This window comes from Lagopus muta, chromosome 13, assembly GCF_023343835.1.
Source record: "Lagopus muta isolate bLagMut1 chromosome 13, bLagMut1 primary, whole genome shotgun sequence".
NCBI lineage: Eukaryota > Metazoa > Chordata > Aves > Galliformes > Phasianidae > Lagopus > Lagopus muta.
Window position 1 is genome coordinate 8347264 of NC_064445.1, and position 19440 is coordinate 8366703.

The 19440-nt window shown below is 38.6% G+C and overlaps 1 protein-coding gene across 4 annotated transcripts in view; it reads right to left on the reverse strand.

Annotated features, from left to right (window-relative positions):
* Positions 1-19440, reverse strand: part of DACH2 (dachshund family transcription factor 2) — a 263656-nt gene that overhangs the window by 167168 nt on the left and 77048 nt on the right. For 3 of the 4 annotated variants that reach the window (XM_048959136.1, XM_048959135.1, XM_048959138.1), the window contains exon 2: positions 13503-13577. The exons of the other annotated variant lie outside the window; for it this stretch is intronic. In XM_048959136.1, the coding sequence (XP_048815093.1) occupies positions 13503-13577 (75 nt within the window). The remainder of the gene's footprint in view (positions 1-13502; positions 13578-19440) is intronic. 4 annotated transcript variants of the gene reach the window in all.

The window sequence follows — 19440 nt, forward strand, 5'->3', positions numbered from 1 at the left end:
GATGCCATTACACCGGATGCCATAAGACACATCCCATTTGGAAATGATCATTCCAAATATTCACAAATATTCTTAAAGGTTATTTACATATGTTCAAAACTGAATGTGTTTTTAATGTTCAGCTTCTATATTGAGAACAGTAAGCAATTATTTTAAAAAATATTCTTTATAGATTAAGATTATTGAAAATCAGTTGGAAAAATATTGGCTACCAAAGAAGAACTGATGGATAAGGATATGAAAAAATGACATGAGAACCCAATACCTGAGTCTCTCCTGCCACCCCTGTACTTCCTTTTGAAGAGCACTGAAATACACTGAAACAGAGAAATGAGTCTCTCCTGCACTAACAGTGAGCTCACACTTCTGTTCTGCTGACACTTCATTCAAATTTGCACATTTTTAAAAAATTCTCACAGCCTCTGAAACAGGGAAAGCACTTTCAAATCACTCCAATTTTAATGAAGTTTAAAAAGTCATAATGTAAGCAAAGGAACACCCTCAGCCTCACCAGATGGGATTAGAACTTCTCTCTCTGTATAACAGTCATAGCAGAGATGCTTAAAAGCATCCTCATGTGAAGTGACTTTATCGGGAAGTATTGTTGTAAATCAGCAGTGGTAGATCAAAAAAGCAGCTGCCTTCTCGTTATGGTAACGAAGATGATTAACAGCAATGGTACTCATCTGAATGAAGTATTAGCTGCAAGTTGAAGGCAGCAGTGGAAGACAAGGCTCCTGAAACAAGCTTTCCACCCGAATAGACAAGAACTCTCCTTTTATAACTGTAAATTAATTCAAGATTGATTAACTGCTTCACAACAAGCCCCAACTTTGCCAATCTATCTGTGAATGCTTCTTTAAAACTAAGAAGTTTAAAAAAGCAATTGCCTCACCCATGACCTACAACTTCAGTATGACTGCGAGGACGTGACAAAACGTAACATGTGAACGCTCTTCAAAGCTCTTTTTTCACACCCACAGTTGAGCTAAGATTTTGTACACGCTGCAGATTTCCCCTAACGTGCCCCACAAAGGCTTAGCATATGAGAAATAGCCTAAACATGTTTCTTTATGTTGTTACCTTCCTGCATTCAAGCTGATACACACAATGCATACGCAGAAGGTGACTGAAATCATCACTTCATCGGACAAAGAGCAGCCAGCAGGGAATTCTAACAACTGTGTGCATCGTGCAGCCCAAACGCATCATTTCAGTTGAGATCCAGACATTAAATACTCTGCAGGTGCAGATAGCCAGATCTGTGTTACTTCTGCAATGCCCTTATGGTCAAGATGATCTGAGTGGTCTCTTAATTTGACATTTTTCATTTTCCCAGTCTTTATCAACGTGTGTTACAGGCTGTTGAGGGAACTACATAAAAGGATTAACTAATGGCAATAACCCTCTTTTGTCAGAGAGGATTACTGTCATTCAGCACAGGGGAAACTGAAAACCAGGAGTTCCTTTTGTGGTATTTATTTAATATTCTGCTCTGTAATCTGTTTGCAACACTGCTAGTGCAAAATGTCATGGGAAGATGTAAACACTCACCAGATTCCTTTTCTGTACCTACAAACAAACCAAATGAAAAACAAAAACCAGTTTGTTTCCTGTCGCTCAAACCATTCCAAGATCCTGATGCTCTATGTTACTTAACGTTTCGGCTGACTTTGGGGACATTGTAGACTGCTCTGATGAGGCACGTTCTGGTGTCAGCCAACAGTTTATCCCTGGCACGCTTGTCAATCAAAATAAAACTAACAGACGGCTTTCTTTGTTTCAAATGAGTTTTCCCTGGTCATTAAAATTCACTTTTTATTACGAAAATTACCATTTGGAGAGAGAAAATTGAAATGTTTGTGGTTCCTTGTGAACTACCTTCTACTGGAGCTGACCACTGCAAACCAATTTTGAAAATACAACACATGTTTCTCACTGTCTGCCTGCTACCTATTATGGGTCTCACTACAATCTGTGGTCAGCAGAGTGGTCATTTTGTATAAAAGGCTGTAACAATATTTTAACAACAGCATGGCATGAATTCAATGTTTTCAGCAGAATATGAAAGTCTAGAATATTGTAATTTGCACAGGACTGAGCAGCAGGAATTGAGACACCACTCTTCAGATTGCATAAAATACAATACGTATTATTCATCGGATACCTGTTTTTTAGAGAACATCGGTTCTCCTGTTCTAAGTATTGAGGAATTAATTTTTCCTTAAATTAGATTTGGAAACCTTTGGCAAATGCATGCAACAACTCTACAGAAAATTAGATCTAGAATATGTATTCCTAGCTGGCAAAGAAGGAAAAAAAAAGAGGGGGGGGGAAACAAGGGGGGGGGGAAGAAAAGGGGGGGAAATGGAAGCGTGTACATTTCCAGAGCACACCAACTTAGTTTCTGGGAGATACATCAAGAAGTTATCCAAATATATCCTGAGAAAATGTCATGCTTTCCAGAAAGCCTGCGTGAAACAGAATGCAGCACGGCAACTTGTAATGATGTACAAACCGTGTAAAGGAAGCCATTATTTTATCTGAAGTTCCCACACGAGGAAGAGTAGAAACTACTGCAAAGACCAGATTTCCTTTTCCTTTTTAATAAAAGCATGTTTAAAAAAAAAAAAGAAAAAAAAAACAACCAAAAAAACCAACAAGGTTTCAGAATCATTATCTTTCTTCTCTACAGGGAAATTGGCATAATTAGATGCTATGTGCACAATTATGAGCACGTGGGATTTTAGTTATTATAAACACTTTCCTTCCACTGACAGCGCTTCAAATCCCATCCCACGGATTGATTTGCAACCCTTAAAATCAGACCCTTTCTTTTGTTAACAAGCATCATCCTTTTTCACTTGCCCTTGGAATAGGACGGGAAAATGAAAATGAGTATCTCCTCTTTTTATATTTTCTACAAACTATACTTTAAACACAGGATGTAATTAGTGTAACAAAGTGAAACAGTCCAAGATCTCACTCTGAGCAGGGTAATGCAATATTTTAAGCTAAAAAAAATTGACTAACATAAGGAGGAAAATAAGACAGGAAGTACTCGTCCAAATCTTACCCTACATTCTGTGCACGTGCTATAATCCTTAGGTCAAATCTTAATCCTGCAGCAACTGATAGGAATTGCACATGGGAAGGCAAATGACCAGGTAAACTACCCACAGACTATAGCTTAAGTAGCTAGACTTCAAAAAAAGTTTACTGAGAATTCACCTTTATCACATCTAAACAAAGAGCAGTATTTGGATACAAACCCAGAATGTTATCCTACTACTGCAACTACTCTCTCCTTTAAACTGCAAATAGACATATTCATTTTTTTGCCCTCGTAGCCTGGACCCCCGAGCAAAAGCACGTCATGTTTTGTAAGGCAATGTCGCTCCTTTTCAGTTGTTTTTGTTTTCTGAAAAAGCCGTATCCTGTAATGTTCACAGAAACATTTTTACCGTAATATTCTAGCTGTATAAATGCCCTGAATAACTATCTTTTGTAACCACACATCATCATCATACATCACAGTTTTTTCTGTTTAATTTATATTCCAGCATTCCCTGGATTAGAACACACTCAAGGTAATCTGGAACTGATCTATTGGCGTGTTTCTATTACTAGCTTTAACCACAACAACAACAACAATCACCTACTTCTAACTCTGTAAATCATAAAATTGTTTGAGTTGGAAGGGATCCTTAGAAGTCATAGAATCACAGAATGGCCTGGATTGAAAAGGACCACAATGATCATCTAGTTTCAACCCCCCTGCTACATGCAGAGTCACCAACCGCCAGACCAGGCTGCCCAGAGCTCCATCCAGCCTGGCCTTGAATGCCTCCAGGGATGGGGCATCCACAGCCTCCTTGGGCAACCTGCTCCAGTGCGTCACCACCCTCTGAGCAAAAAACTTCCTTCTAAAGTCACCTAATCCAACTTCTCTACATCGAACCTACTGCTCCACCAGTGGGTGGCCCTCCTCTGCATGCACTCCAACAGGTCCACACCTCTCCTGAAGAGAGGACTCCACACCTGGACACCAGTACCCCAGACGAGGTATCACCAGAGCAGAGGGGGAGGATCCCCCTCCCTCAATCTGCTGGTGACACTGCTTTGGATGCAGCCCAGGATATGGTTGGCTTTCTGGGCTGTCAAGACAGAGTGCTTGCTCATGTCCATCCTGCCATTCACCAGCGCCCCTGGTCCTTTTCAGCAGGGCTGTGCTCCATCCATACATCCCCAGCTTGTATCGATAGTGGGTACTGCCACAACTCACATGCAAGACCTTGCACTCAGATTTGTTGAACCTCAAGAGGTTCACCTGGGCCACTTCTAGAGCCTGTCTAGATCTCTCAGGATGTCACAACCAGTTGTTTATTGGTTCAATTTTTGTCAAGTATTATGAAATGCTTGACCCATTGATGCTATCTGTATTAACATTCAATTTTTTTTTTTTTGCCATTCCCTTCTGATTCTAATTTAAAATCTTTGTGACTATGTCAGCAACTTAATATCTGAGCATATGCTTCAACAACTTCATAAGGTAAGTGAACACACTTAGCCACCTCTAGTATTACCAGTTGTATTTGTTAAGAAGTTGTACAGGGAAAAAAACAAAACAGCACAATGAATGAGCAGCTCCTGAACAACATGGATAGGAGAGTTCCAATAGTTGTGTAGGGATAAACTTTCTGTTTCTAGCATAATTAACTGGTAACGGACTGGGCATATTACTTTAACTGAAAGCACAGTGCATTCAGAGGTACAATAACCTTACATACATTGTGTTAAAGATCTCTAAACACTATGGTAAAATCAAGATTTCAAAGCACTATTATCTTTTCTCCCCTTGCACCTCAAAGACTGAACCCCTTCTTATTTTCCTATACCATTATACATCTCTCATTCACACCTTTTCATTTTCATTCACTACTACTTCCAATTATTTTCAGGCTCTTTTCAGTTTCAGTAGTACATTTCCAAAGAAACAAATCTAAAAGTTTTACACAGCTCTTTTTCACAGCATAAAATGACATAATATAATATTGATCCAGGAACACTGCTGCTGTCATGCAGCTGACACCGTGATAAAGTAGTAAAAGTCATCAAGGGTATACCAAAAATTGCGTGGCAGCATGTCTGCAATGCAGCTGTGAAAGAACTGATGCAGCAAGAGATATAGATGGAGTCCGAGCCTTTGTTGGAAAATACAAGAAAAAAGTACTGATTACAAATACGTGACAATGTTAATATCCATTGTTGTATTTTTTTTCCCCATCTTTCTTATTCTACTTTGCTCAGTTACCAACATACTGCATAATTCTACCTGCTTAAAATGGAATTAAGAGTTTGCCTTCCTCGTATTTCATTACAGCCGGTGAACCAGGCTACTCTTCTTCTCTACTAATTTATATTTTTAGGCCACGCTAAGATTGCATTTGGTTAAAATAAGAACATTTAGCTCCTATTTAGAAGATATGTCAAATGTTACAGTGAAAGATTTTTCACTGATATCACTTATGCCTCCCTGAAAGCAACAGACGCAGACCTGGTTGTGAGCAGGGACAAATAAACCAGGCCCAGGGAGAAAACAGGCACCTGAAGCTGCGCTCAGGCGGTCTCTGTAGACAGTCACAGCTCAAATATTTTCGTTGCAGCCAATACCAATGGAAAGCACAGCCACAGGTGCCATCAGCCCAGACTGCAGGTCAGGCCACTCCACGATCTGCATGACAACTGTGGGTGATGCTGGCCACGGACTTCCAGCAGTTTGAGGAATTCAGTCTGCGTTTGAAAAAACCTCAAGGAATTACAGATAGACACACAGCTGATATTTCAAACCACCATAGAGACAACACAAGCATCCCAAAGCTAGGTAAGGTTCAGGTTGCTATTAGACTTGAATCCTGTGTCGCATTATGGCCCTTCAGCACTGCCCAAAGGAGTGAATGTGTGAGCACTTACAGAGTCATTTCATAGCTCCTTCACTGAAAGGCTGACATAGCCATGCAGTCTTGAAAATAAAACACATCATTAAGCATAACGTGGATGGGCAAGGACTTAAGCTGAAGTCTGGCAAGACGTGATGCAACAGATGTCAGATTAAGTTTCAGATCCAAGTATTAAAGAATCATTTCAGAGAACTTGAAAAAAACATTCATTTGGTAGTATAATTCACACTAATACTGTGAAGTAAACAGAGAAGTTTTAAAAAAGTAAGTCAGAAGAGCTTTTGTACATCCTGTGATGCTGCTGGAGCACCAGCTCCATCCCCTCTCACCCTTGTGGCAGCGACAGGACAGCAGTGGTGGAACAGAACAAGCAGGAAACCCTGGGAAGTCCTTGCTGCAGCTCCGCTGCAAACTGCCAGAAGACAGAGTAGACAGTTCCAAGTAGGAACAGCTGTTATTTTCCAATTAAAAATCACAAGACCAAAATATTAATTTATTAAGCAAGCGTTCAGATCAAGCAGCCACAACTGCATTCCCTGGCTGTATATATTTTTAAGAGAGCCTAACGAGACGTTCCTGGCACAAACAACATGAGAAAACAGTTTATTGTCTGTTGCTGATATGCAAACAACTCCATTCCATATTGTGAAATACTACCTCAGTATGTAACGAACTCAAAGATTTTCCTTTGGAGGGGAAAACAATCTTCACGCTTCTCCAAATGTTTTAGGTAGTGAAGTATTAGCTGAGCTAGACTTTGAGAAAGATTATCTTTTGCTATCATAGAAGCAAGTTAATGAAGTGACAATAACAAACTGATGTATCTGTCAAAGTTTATAGATAAGAATGTCAAGCTATAGGTTATCAGCCTACAGTACTGACACTGTTCATATATCATAGCCCCCCAACACACACTCTGTCAGCATTGTTTATTTTCAGTCAGGAGTTAAATAATGACCATGTACTAAAAATGCCTTTGGGGAACTGCTTTGTCTTACATACTGTTCACCTGTTTACTTCTGAGTAAGTTTTGAGTTGCTTTTGTTTAATTTTCTATTTGAACAGCTGGTATTTATCAACTTCAAATGGACTTCAAGTCAATGCACTGCAAAATTTTTACTGTATTTCTACACTTGCTAGACACAAGCTTGTAAAATGCTAATGAGCACACCTTAAGCACAGCATGCAATTTCAGAGGGACACAAAAGATACCTTCTGAAACTACATCAGTACCAGAGCAACATGAGAACATGAAGAATAGGTCTGCTTTGTTTTTTATTTTCAACTGTCCAGCAACAGAAGTAACCATTTTGTACTGTGCTCAGTAAATAACAGCATTTATTACTTCCCTTTTAACCCTCTGAATTTTCTTAACAGTATTTAGACCCAACTATCCATAAAAATGTAGATGCTATGAAGTGATTGATTGTTGCTTTTTTTTTTTTTCCCTGCTGTCTATTGCTTTGTAACAAAGGCTGACAAAGAAAAAAGTTCTTTAGTTAGAAGGAAGGGCTGCAAGGAAAACAAAGCTGGGGGAAAAAAAAAAAAAAAAAAAAAAAACCACTTAGGGATATATCCTTTTTTTCCCCCTCACATACGTAAAATTACTATTTAAATACTCCTATGGAAACTATTTCATAGAAAGCTGTATGACAAGAAACAAGTTAAATTACACACTAGAAAAATACATCAAAATGTGAATAAGGGAAAAAATGCCTAGATACAACTAGTAACAACGTGAAGGGTTTCCATCTATTTATTCTTTATTCTCTATATACAAGGCAAAGTTACTGAGAGATTCTACCAGAAACCATGTTCTGGAACTGAGCTCCAAGTGACTAAGTGAGAAAAGAATGGAAAAATCATGAATTCATAATTCAAACAAGTTTCTATTACTTTTTTGGAACCATTGTCTCAGTAAGAATCTTGGGATGTAGGCTGAGAATTAACATCTTAAGTCTAAAAATCTTTCTCCTAATCGCTGGACTTCTTTTACAACTACTTTTTTTTTTTTTTTTTTTTTTCCCCTCAAATTTTAATGACCTGAAATAAAAAAGGGAAGCTATTTAATGAAGGGATTGGAGGAGAATGAACTATGAAGACAAAAATAAGAAGTTGCTAATGTCACTTTTTTCTTCCCTCAGCATTAAATTGAACCCTTTAGGTACAAAAGTAAAAGACCTGTGGCAAAGTTAGGCAGAACTGTGGTATGAAGCTTTTTATACCTCAATTTGCCTGTAAAAGAGCAAACACGGCCTTTGAAAATAAAAAATTGATAAAAGTTAACTTGTCGGTCCTTAGTACTATTAAACAAGATTACAGATCCCAACTCTCTTGAACCTAACTTGCTAATAAGTAGAGCTCTACTGTCTTTTCTGATTGACAGCAGGAAAGACTAAAAGTTGTTTTTTTTTAAAGGATTGGTTCCTCATGAAGAACACAGATGTACCCAACCATCAGGTATCAAAATACACATTATTCATAAACAAAAGCTTTTCTTTTGTAGTTACTGAAATTACAAGCCAACAAAACATCATTTATCTGACAATATTCTGTTTAGTTAAGACACCAATATGCAAGAAAACCCAAAAAGACTGATCTATATTAGTGATGTTTTTAAGCGTAAACATTACACTAAAGATATGGAACAGTCAGCTAAACAGCCCAGACTCAGTGTCACAGTCTCCACTCCAACTTGAACAATGAATAAAAACTATCTAGTTGCTCAAAAAGGTTTTGATTGAAACCACTGTCACTTGAGCCACAAATTAAGTGCTTACTGACAATACTTCAGCCATTTAAACTGTCTGATGGCTGTAAAAATCCCCGCAATGCTTGTGAATCTCCTTTGTAAGAATGAACGGAGCACGATGCTAGCAGGCCTGAGCTTCGCATCAGAAACTTTTTCACAGGAGCCCAAGTCTATTGTGCATGATAAGCCAAGGGGTGCCGAAGGAGTTGGTTGCTATGGTGGCATCTCATAAATCATCAATTATTGTCTGTTATTATGGAGGTGACAGCCTCATAAAGAGATTTGCATTTTCGGCTAATTTTAAGATTTTTTCTGCAGACATCATTTGCTTTGTAAAAGAAATGTCATGACAACCATAGAACACTTAAGCTTGTTATCGGGTAGTCAGGCATTCTCTTGGCCCCGTCACTTTGGCATTTGAGCATCGCAGCCTCTTTTGCATTATTGAGTAGTTTATCTTTACAGTTCATAAATATATTTCTAAACACGGGGATGGCATAATAGCAGAATGGCGGCAAATGCAAGCAGGGCTCCTGGTTGCCACAGCAACCTAAACTGATCAATTCCCTGTCACCATTCTAAAAGAGGCACCACTCTCCTGCGGCCCCAAACACTAATTACAAATGCAGGCCCTTCGCTGGCATGTTCAGCTTACAGATTAAAGCAGTTCATGCCTAATTTATCATTTAACATGTCCTCCCACATTTGTAGTGCCGTGCAGAATGAATAATAACTTCACTTGTTTACAGCATTTTCAACTTAATTTCACTAATTAGTTTTGCAGTTGGAGGAATTTTCGAGGGCTGCTAACGCAGCCCCGCACACAGGCCCAGTGCAGGCTCTGTGCACAGGACGTGGCCAATCCACCCACGTGTGGCTGCCAAGCAATACGTTACACATGTAGGTTCCCTTTTTTCTTAAAAGTGGGCTTTTCAAACAGCTGTGATTGCTGAAGCAAAAATACTGTGCCCTTCTCTTGCAAATGGGCCCAAGCGATGACACTTCATTGGCCTCTGATGCTGCACTTCCCATCAAGCTTTATCGAGTACTTGAGATAAGACCCGGTTGTGGTCTCTAAAACTGAACAGAACTACTCGCGTACGTGTATGCATCCATGCTTTGTGTGCATGCACGAGTTTCAAGATAGCATTTACAGAATAACAAGCACCACTCGTTCCCCAGAGCTTCATGATGAGCATCCATGGTTCCCAAAATGATCCTTTTCCATTCTTTGCAGTCCCTAACAACAAGGCAGAAAGTGAAGTCTCAAGTGAAGCCAGAACTTGTTGCACCCTAGAGAAAGAAACTTGCTTAAGAAATCCTGAAATGCAAGACTGGATGTTAGGAACATTCCCTGACCTTTTTGGTCCATATAACAGAATTCTAAGTTTGCATACTCAAAAATATTTGAAATAGCAAAAAAGACAGGACCTGTAAAATTCCTCTCTAGCAATCTGAACAGTTTTGTGTTTGAGTGCTGCTGCTCCATGGAATTCAGGGAAAGGAAAGGGATTTTTGGTTCCTCAGTAATATTTGCACTATCTGAGCCACAAAGGAGATCATCTGACAGCCTCTGCCCCAGGCAGCTCCTCCCTATCATCAGTTTTACAAAAGTATTCCTTCCCAGAACTCCTGTTAATCAATGAGAATTATACATCCAACTAAGTTAAAACCCTTCAGTGGCTCTGGGGGGACTCAACAAGAGGGAGTGCCGGAGCACTTCCACCTGCCGTGCAGCTGCGGCCTCTGTGCTCCAGGAGCCCCAGTGCAGCCGGCAGCCTGCACTCCCAGGTGCCACCAGCCATCCGCGCCCACTCGATGGCCGTGCACAGCAGCACTTCTGCGCTTCCACCGTGCCAAGGCAAAGCTCCAGGCCCTTATTTCAAAGGGAAACATGGTCAGCTTGAAGCAAAGAAAACTCACCCGTGCACTGATCTGCGCTGTTGTTGATCAGAATGCTTGCTGAACAATGCATGGGCTGGAATATTAGTTTACATCACAGCAGTTTTTAATGAAACGATGCTTCTGCCATCCACAGCTTTTTAGTTCCGTTTCACATATCCAAGTGACAGTTCCAAAGCATCATATTCTAATAAGAGAGCCAAGAGGCAGCGAGTGCACGTATGCTTAGGCAACATGCTAGCGTAAGTAACGGCAAACTCAGAGCGCTAGCATTTGCATCAGTGCAAACCAACACCAACTCTACAGTCCATACTTCAGTGCTTCCACTTGTCTATATTCTATCTTACACTAGTAGTCCACATGACTTCACGTCCAGTTTTTTCATCTTTACTTGTACACTCCTACTGCTTTCCAGTCCTATCAAAACTGAACTTCAAACTATACACCAACTGCTATCTAAAAATGCAGTTCCTACATGAGAACACACAATCCCCCCCTGCTAGTCTCCTTAAAATGCTAATTCAAACTCATCTTTCAAACAGTAACAAGAAAAAATGGACTATTCATCTGCACTTTTGAAGCCATCTACTATTGTCAGCCATTGACCACAGAACTGTACAGCCTGGGCAACAAGACTGTGATCCAGGCAGGTTCTGAAGAGCCCTGGGCTCTCAAGTAATAAAAGGCAAACAGCTACTGACTGTACATGGGCTTGGTCATAGCTGGTTTTGCCTTCCAGCCGCTAAGTAGTCTGATTCTTAGGAAATATGTGTTTAAGACATGCAATACGTTGTGCACTACTAAGCGTTAGTGGGATAAGAGCAATGTGTATTAACAATAATCACTCAATTTTTATAAAACGATTATGATAATTGCTCATGATTGGCCTTTTATGATTGCATACTCATTCACAAGCTTGCTTCTCATTCCTGTTGAATGCATAAAGCTGCTGCATTCAGTGTTGACAGAAAGGTGGGCTCATTTGACTACTTAAGGTAAAAGTTGTTCAAGTCTTGCAGTACTTAACATTTCTGTCCATTTAACAATATGTTTGCTAATATGTTTTTTATTTTAACACAATATGTTTTTTATTACAATCTCATCCTTCCTGTTCCTGTTATTTAATAAAATACAGACTGCATCACCTGTACAAAACCTCAGCACCAAATACTGACCAGATTAACAGAGATGCTAGTCCAGTCACTTTATGTTTGTTTTGCCTGGCAAGCTGCATGTTTAATGGAAGATGGTATACTGTGAGCGATGGAATGCACCAAGGATGTACATTGACTATAGAATCTCTCCAGAGAGTTAATACAGTACCTTCACATTATTAAATGCAACATGCAGAGCATTACATTATTATGCTACACATGGCTAAGGAATTTTAGTATTCACAGGATTATGGTAATTAAGTCTTCCTTCACTTTGGGTGATGTGACACTTGCTTGACTATAATGTCACTCCACTTAAAGTCTGTGTAAACAACATTATCTTAGTCACTCTGCATTACATTTCCAACTGTGAGCAAAATTACAAGGTCAGAGTGGACAAGAATGTAGGTAATCCCAAGGAAACATCATGTAAATGACTAGCTCAAGGTTCAAGCTGGGTTTTCAAGGGTGGTAAAAGGCTTATGTACTACACCAATGTTTAGTATTGTTTCGTAGAAGCTATTACTAGCAAAATGCATTTCTATTTGTAGGGACATTCAGTCGGTCAGAACATGCAAACTTTTTCTTTTGCCAGCAACAACTCAGCGAAGAGCTGATTCTGTAAGAGGAATAAAAACCTACACGAATCTAGTAGGTTAATTAAATCTGTAGGTGATAGATGGTAACAAAGAAATATATAATTCAGTGCCATCCTTAACATTACATAATAAAATCTCCATTAAGACATCAGTAAGGCAGCTCGAAAAAAATATTAATCTTATTGTTAAGACCAATTTGTTTAATTCACTTAGCTGAATTTGTTTTAGCTTTAAATATCAAACAGGAAAGCATTTACAGTCCTTTTTGTCCTTTTAACTGTCAAACAGAAGTGCAACTGAACCTCTTTTTACCCTTACAGATATAAACTGCGCACACAGACATTTCTCAGCCTATGCAGGTCTTGGAAAGAAAGCCACTGAAGGGCAAAATTATGCATCACGTGGCAAGGCCAGTTAAGCTATTAGTGAAGTTAGTCACAGGAGTTTCCCTTTATACCAGCGCTTGGTGATTTCTCAGTCCAAGAGTTAGAACGCTTCTCAGTACTGAGTTGGGCAACCAGACCAGATGAAACAGTCGCTATCTTAGCAGTAACAATACCTTACAAGTCCATTAGCTATAAAGGATTCAAGATGCACCACTAGTAAAACAAAACCAGCTAGACAGAAAAAGCCTTGTTAGCAGTTAGACACTGCCTAGAGTTTCTCAAACACAGTGAGTATGTAACCAATCAAGCCCACATACTCGGAGGCCTAACAAAAAAATCAGGCTGAGCTGGGATTCAGCTAGCCACATCAATAAGAGCGCTGCAATAATCTCTGGGAATTCCACCTGCGGTGAAGTGGCATCCAGGGAAATGTCACTGACACATCACATACTCTGAAATGTCATTTCAGTCATTTCTATCTTAAACAGTAGCTGTGGGAAATTTAATTAATGACAAAACTGCACTGTTTCAAGTTCTGTCAGGTACGAATTATGTTCACAAGTTCACTGATAAAAACAGGCCTTTGCCAAAAAAGCTAAAGGAATAAAATCTGTCTGCACTGGCTTTCAACTTGGTACTGTTCAGAATGTGGATTGCAATGAAGACCCACAGACATCCTCTAGGCTCATGCCTCATTTTGTGCTGCAGACTCTTAAGCTCAGGTGGGAATACAAGACAAAGTGCGTTACCTGATCAGTGGCCACTCAGCCCACATTCTTCTTCCACAGGTAAAATTAGAAACATCTTCATTTTTTAACAACAAACTAAGGAAGAAAATGCACAATTGTTACCTACTTACCAGACAATCATTAAAGATAAAACAACTGTTAATAACCATTAGCCCTTTAAACACAAATTGCATTGGTTCAAAAGCATTACAAAACACCTGGTAACTTTGTTCAGTATGAAGGCCGTAAGACTTCCAATGGCTTTAAATATGGATGGAACAGAGGGGCTGACAGCCTGATCCACAAGTTGGACTGTTCTGGTGACTTGAGAGCCCTCTGCAACACTGGAAAAGTGCAAAAGATGCCCTCAATGTCTGTCATCTTCATAGAATTCAGTCTCTGTAGCCTACTGTAATTTGTTACTGAGAGTAGATGACTCCACACCTGAAATACTTCTGTATTAATTTACCCATCATACTTGTCATTTCTGTTGCATGTTAATGGTACTTACCACATATTACAATGTATTCTTACTACAGGATTTAACAGAAAAATAATAAATAAAAACCAAGGCATATAACATTACTTATATAAACAGGCAAAATACAGAGATCGTTGACTTGGTGTCTACTTTGGCAGTAACTGAATTCAATTTAATGACTTATGGTTCTTATTTAGTGAGGGTTGCCTGTCATGTACGACTCTGAGACTTCTTTCATATGTTTTCTTTGAAAAGTAAAGGTTTTCTGTATGAGATTGGAATTTAATTGTTTCCTTTTTAGACAAATATGCTTTTGGATAGACGCTGATGGAAAGGGCAATGGCATGTCAAAAGGGCAGCGGTACAGTGAGATTATGTGCTGAGGTCTAGGGCAGGACAGGCAAACAAGGTGGTGGGGGGGTCTCGGATCACTTGAGCAGATCCTTATAAATAAAATCTCAGATAACAGGCTTTGTTTACCCTGTATAAATGCATATCACCAGGTCAAATCAACTTCTGTTATGTTAACTACTTACATTACTATCTTATTAACAAATATGCCTGATAGCATAGCAGTATTCCCATCTGATTGCATCTGGAATGCTTCTTTTTTTTTTTCCTTAAAGAATAAGTAATTACGAATGAGATGTCCTTCATCTTGAAGGAATGACCTGTCCTAATTTGGGAAAAAACAGAAAGAACCACAGCGACAGTAAGCTTTGCGTGGTAAAAGTCAGCAGTGCTTGTATCTCATGGCAAAGAAACTAGAGAAGAAATTGTCAGTGCTAAGCATGCAAAGAATGTCCTACTTTGAAGAACACTGCACTATTAGGCATCAGACATTTCAAATTTCAGTTTCCAAAACATTTGTTAGGCTATTCAGAAGAAAAAATATTTAAATCTCTTTTTTGAATTGATGGCACTTTCTCTAGCCCAAAAGAGAAGATAAAAATTGTTACTAAATAAAGCTGACACAGAAAAACACACAAAAACTTGCAATTCTTTCACCAAAACTCACCCTCAAAATAAGAGCTGTTGTCACTCCCCACTGCTCACCCTATACAAGCAAGAGTATACCAAAGGAAGAGCAGGTAAAGATTCCTTTGGAAAAAGAAAAAGCAAAACGATCATTTCTCACACAGAAGATCTGCACCAATGCATTCCAGAGCCCTACCAAACTGATTCATTTTGGAGTATTTGACAAATGCTGCTATGACAGGTAAACAAACAGGTCTTTAAAAAAAAATAAAATAAAAAAATAAAAAATATATGCATGTCACTCTGAAAGTAATGCCTCCTACTTATCTCCACAGTAATTACAACAGAAACAAAGAGCACAATAACACTTTTTGAAAGAGCCAATTCTCAGCTACAAAACACTACTTTTCAATGCACCATGAGCTATGCATTTTCACCAGTGATGAATAAGTGCCTGCAGGCCACACTGAGACACATCCACACCAGTGGAGGTGACCCACTGTCACCACTGCTGAAACACACCACCCCCTGGCTCACACTGCTACATCCACTGCTTGGACTCCATAAATGTTTATAGCAAGAGTCAATGAATGTCAACGGGTGCCATTTTTTCCTGCACAGAGGAATTCAATGACACACCTCTGCTCTGTGGTGCACTTCCATGTCAGACACCATTCTGTCAGACTGCCCCACTGCTGCTGTCACACAGCAACAAAATGTCATGGGATACCAGTGGGAAGGTCTGACTGCTGCAGCCATCCCACCAATGTCTGTATCTGACCTCATGGGCTGACATAATAAAATGGGAAGCTTTACTTTCAGAGCAGCCCTCATATATATGTATATATACATATATATACATATACACGGAATGTACATATATATATATATATATATATATACACACACACACACACGGAAATACATCCTTCAAGCAGTACTTCCCTCGGCAGCAAGAATGGAGACATTTTAATATGCAACCCTGGTAGCACTGTCTAGCATCCTCCTTCTTCTGTATTACAGGAGAAGTATAACTAAGATGTATTAATACACTTCAAACTGTCTGATGCATGACACGTTAATGAACAAATGTGACATCTGAAAATAAGCAAGTCCTACTAAGACTATACCCCTCTACACTGTCTGCCCAGCTCTCTGCAATACAACAGAAACCTACTCTCATGGCATTTAGCATCTACATTTCCGGTGGTTTAAGATATTTAAAGATTAATTCTCTGCAATGTTAACTTCCTAGCAGGGGCAGTTCTCTCATCATTAGAGTTATTCAAAATCCGTTTTATGCCAAGTAAGTTGCTCCACAAACACAACAGTTGGGACTGACAGCAATTTCTACTTTTCAAAAAGCTTCAAACTCGCTTCCAAATCCTGTTACATCTAATGATATTCCTTTTCACCCTCTACAGCCACTCATCACCCAGTAGCTCACTATTTCTTGAACTGCATTACTTGATTTTTCCTTCCCCTGAGTTTATTCTTACTTAAATAGTGTAGCGAATCACTAAATTTATTCTTCAATTTTCTAACTGATTTTATCACATCAGCAACATCACCAATTTTACTTTGTCTTCATGTATGTTTTTTAACACTTTTCATTTTAGTTGAATTAATGAATTTTTTAAAAGCAGTACATTTTTCACAACATCCTCATTAAAACAAGATTTGCAAGCAGGCTTTACTGGTTCCAGAAAAAAATAGATAACTCTTTCTCCATCTTCTACTCTTCAATATGATTTAGGTTCTTCTTTCAAAGAACTTCTGTCGTAGAACTATAAAAAACAGGAAAATATTCAAATTCTGGAGTGGCCCAAGCTTAAAGTCATAATATACAAAATCAGAACTTCTCCACTATGCTGTGATTCTTAACTGCTTCTATTCTGCATTTCTAAATTATTCAGGGACTACATTCTGCAAATGCATCTGTGTGAGTCAGCTCCATTCATTTTATTCTTGCGTATGTAATACATCCCTGGTGGTTGCCTAATGAAAGTGATGCTAAGGCAGAAAATCACGACTCAACACAGCTCATTTTAATAAGAAAGTCTGGTGGGTTTGAATAATACCTTTTAACTTCTTTTCTTTATTATTTTAAATCCGATCCACTTCTGAGGCAAAGTCAATTTAATAGTTTCCAGCATTAAGACTGTTAAGCTCTACTTAATGATTTTCCAATTTCTGTTCCTGAATCACATAGGAAATACATAAACACGCTGGAAGTCAGAAGAAGGGCAGTAAGTCCAGAAATGTAGCTAACCAATGTAACTTGAAGATCATAAACCAAACCAGAAAAACAAAAGAATTCGCAGTGACTGAAACAACATTAAACCTAAATAAAAGAATCCACGCTCATTATTCAGGCTGTTACACAAATCCATACAGATCTGTAAGCATCCGTGTATTGCTCTGATGGCCAAGTTTCTAGCTGCTGCACTGCTGAATTTACCAGCTTGGTCTTTTAAGTAGTTTAAGGGTGGTCACAACTTGTTCCTATTTCTCTTGGAAGCAGTGTGCATAGCTTTGGATCACAGACAGAAGTAACAAACATTCAAATAACCCAAATACATGCTTGTTCCCTTCACACTCCATGGAATGACATGGGGTGGATATAATAACTATAAGCAGTTCTGTATCATTAGAACAGTACACAGTCATTTCAGTGGTTTGCACAGACAAACCAGAGGTGTTTACTGACTTCACTGCAGACATCAATAGGCAATTTTCTTTATCTCCAATTCTACAGATCTTTACAATTCTTGCAAATCTCATTTCACTCTAAGATTGGCAGCTAAACTCTCCAATTTGCAATGCTTTGTCACTGGAAAATACATGAAAACTTCCTTTATTGTAGCAGTACACATTTTTAACAGTCATTTAAATTCAGTTAAAGTAACCTTAGAAGGATATCTGTTCTCTGATTTTCTGCAAGAATACAGTACCCAGAACTGAAAACTGAAAATATTTCCAATGCTTTTTCACAGAATTGCTGCTGTTTGCCTTCATCACATGATGAGCTCATTTTAACCAGCTCAGATAAGTTCTGCTTCTCCTTAAGAATACTTCACTATTGTCCACAAAAATACATTCTGATAATGAGTTATTTCTCTATTAGTATTAATATACTGCAGCTACTGATAACAAAAGTTGTTGATGTACTCCTACAAGAAAGCCAAAAATGATGTGAAAGGAATCTAGAGACTCTTAATGCAAATAATACTTATACCAAGCATGCAAAGGCTTCAAAAAGCCTAATGATTTTCTCAGATGTGCTGTAACAACAAAGAATCTCATGGTTCACTGTCAAATGTCTGCTAGAAGCCAATGTTCATCACAACTAAAATGACTTGTTCATCATAGATTCCATCAATAATTGTTTCAGTATGTGAACGTGATCAATGTAGCTCTCATCAAGTATAAATCAAGATATGTATTTCCTAATGGGACCTTCAACATTCTCATGGATCCTATTCAATAGCACAATTCAATCAATACAGCAGCCCAAGTGATCAGACGTCTTTCTCAAAATGGCAGTTACTTACAAGCACAAAACAATAAAAATATCCTAATGTTCTTAGCATGCATTTCACTCATCTGGTGGCATACTGAAAGAGGGACCATTGTGTAGCACTGGACTGCATCAGACCAGCACTTAAAAGCTGCACAATGAAAATGTAAGAGTTTAAATTATTGTATCTAAACAGCAATGTCAGTGGCAAAACTCTAATGGATCGAGACTACAAGATACAGCATTTATCAAAGAGAAAGGGAAATACCAAGTGATCTGCTCAGAGCTGCGCATTTCCTAGAAAATTGATTTCATTTCTAAAAGTTGACAGCAATCCTAAGTACATTCAGGTGGGTTTTCTTTTTTTGTGTGTGTGTGTGTGTCACTGTGGCTGAGCAAAGCCTGTCAAAACTAAAGACTAAAAAAGCAACAGCATTCCTGCCTCCCTTTTATCAGTTTCTTGTTTTCAGTAAGTACTTTAAAACATGGTTCTTGGAAGATCTGTGACAGATGGGTGCAGACTGACCAGCACCTCTGCATCTTACCAAGGTTGTTTCCTTTGGTAAATCACAAAATGTGTTTCTTACATATGAAAAATTTTGAACTCTCAGTCTAGACCTTTAAATGATGAACACAAGGCCATAAAATTATCTTATGCTCTTAGTTATAACCGTTTGCAATGATTCTTGGATTTTACCAAACTGCTTTTTATGCTTTTTTTGCATCTAAATAAAACTAAAATATTATATGATTGGACAAATAATTTTTGAATAACATAATTTTAAGACTGATCTAGTTATATCATCTCTTTTTAAGAGCATGTTTACATGACAACTGATTGCTCTATCCTGGTAATTCCAGATGAGTTTTACGCTAAGATAACACTGCAAAGCTTTCCACCAAGTCTGGTTCATTTGCCAGTGCTTTTTCAGATGAAAAATTCTGTATTACTCAGCAGACAGGCAATGTGGGTATTGCAA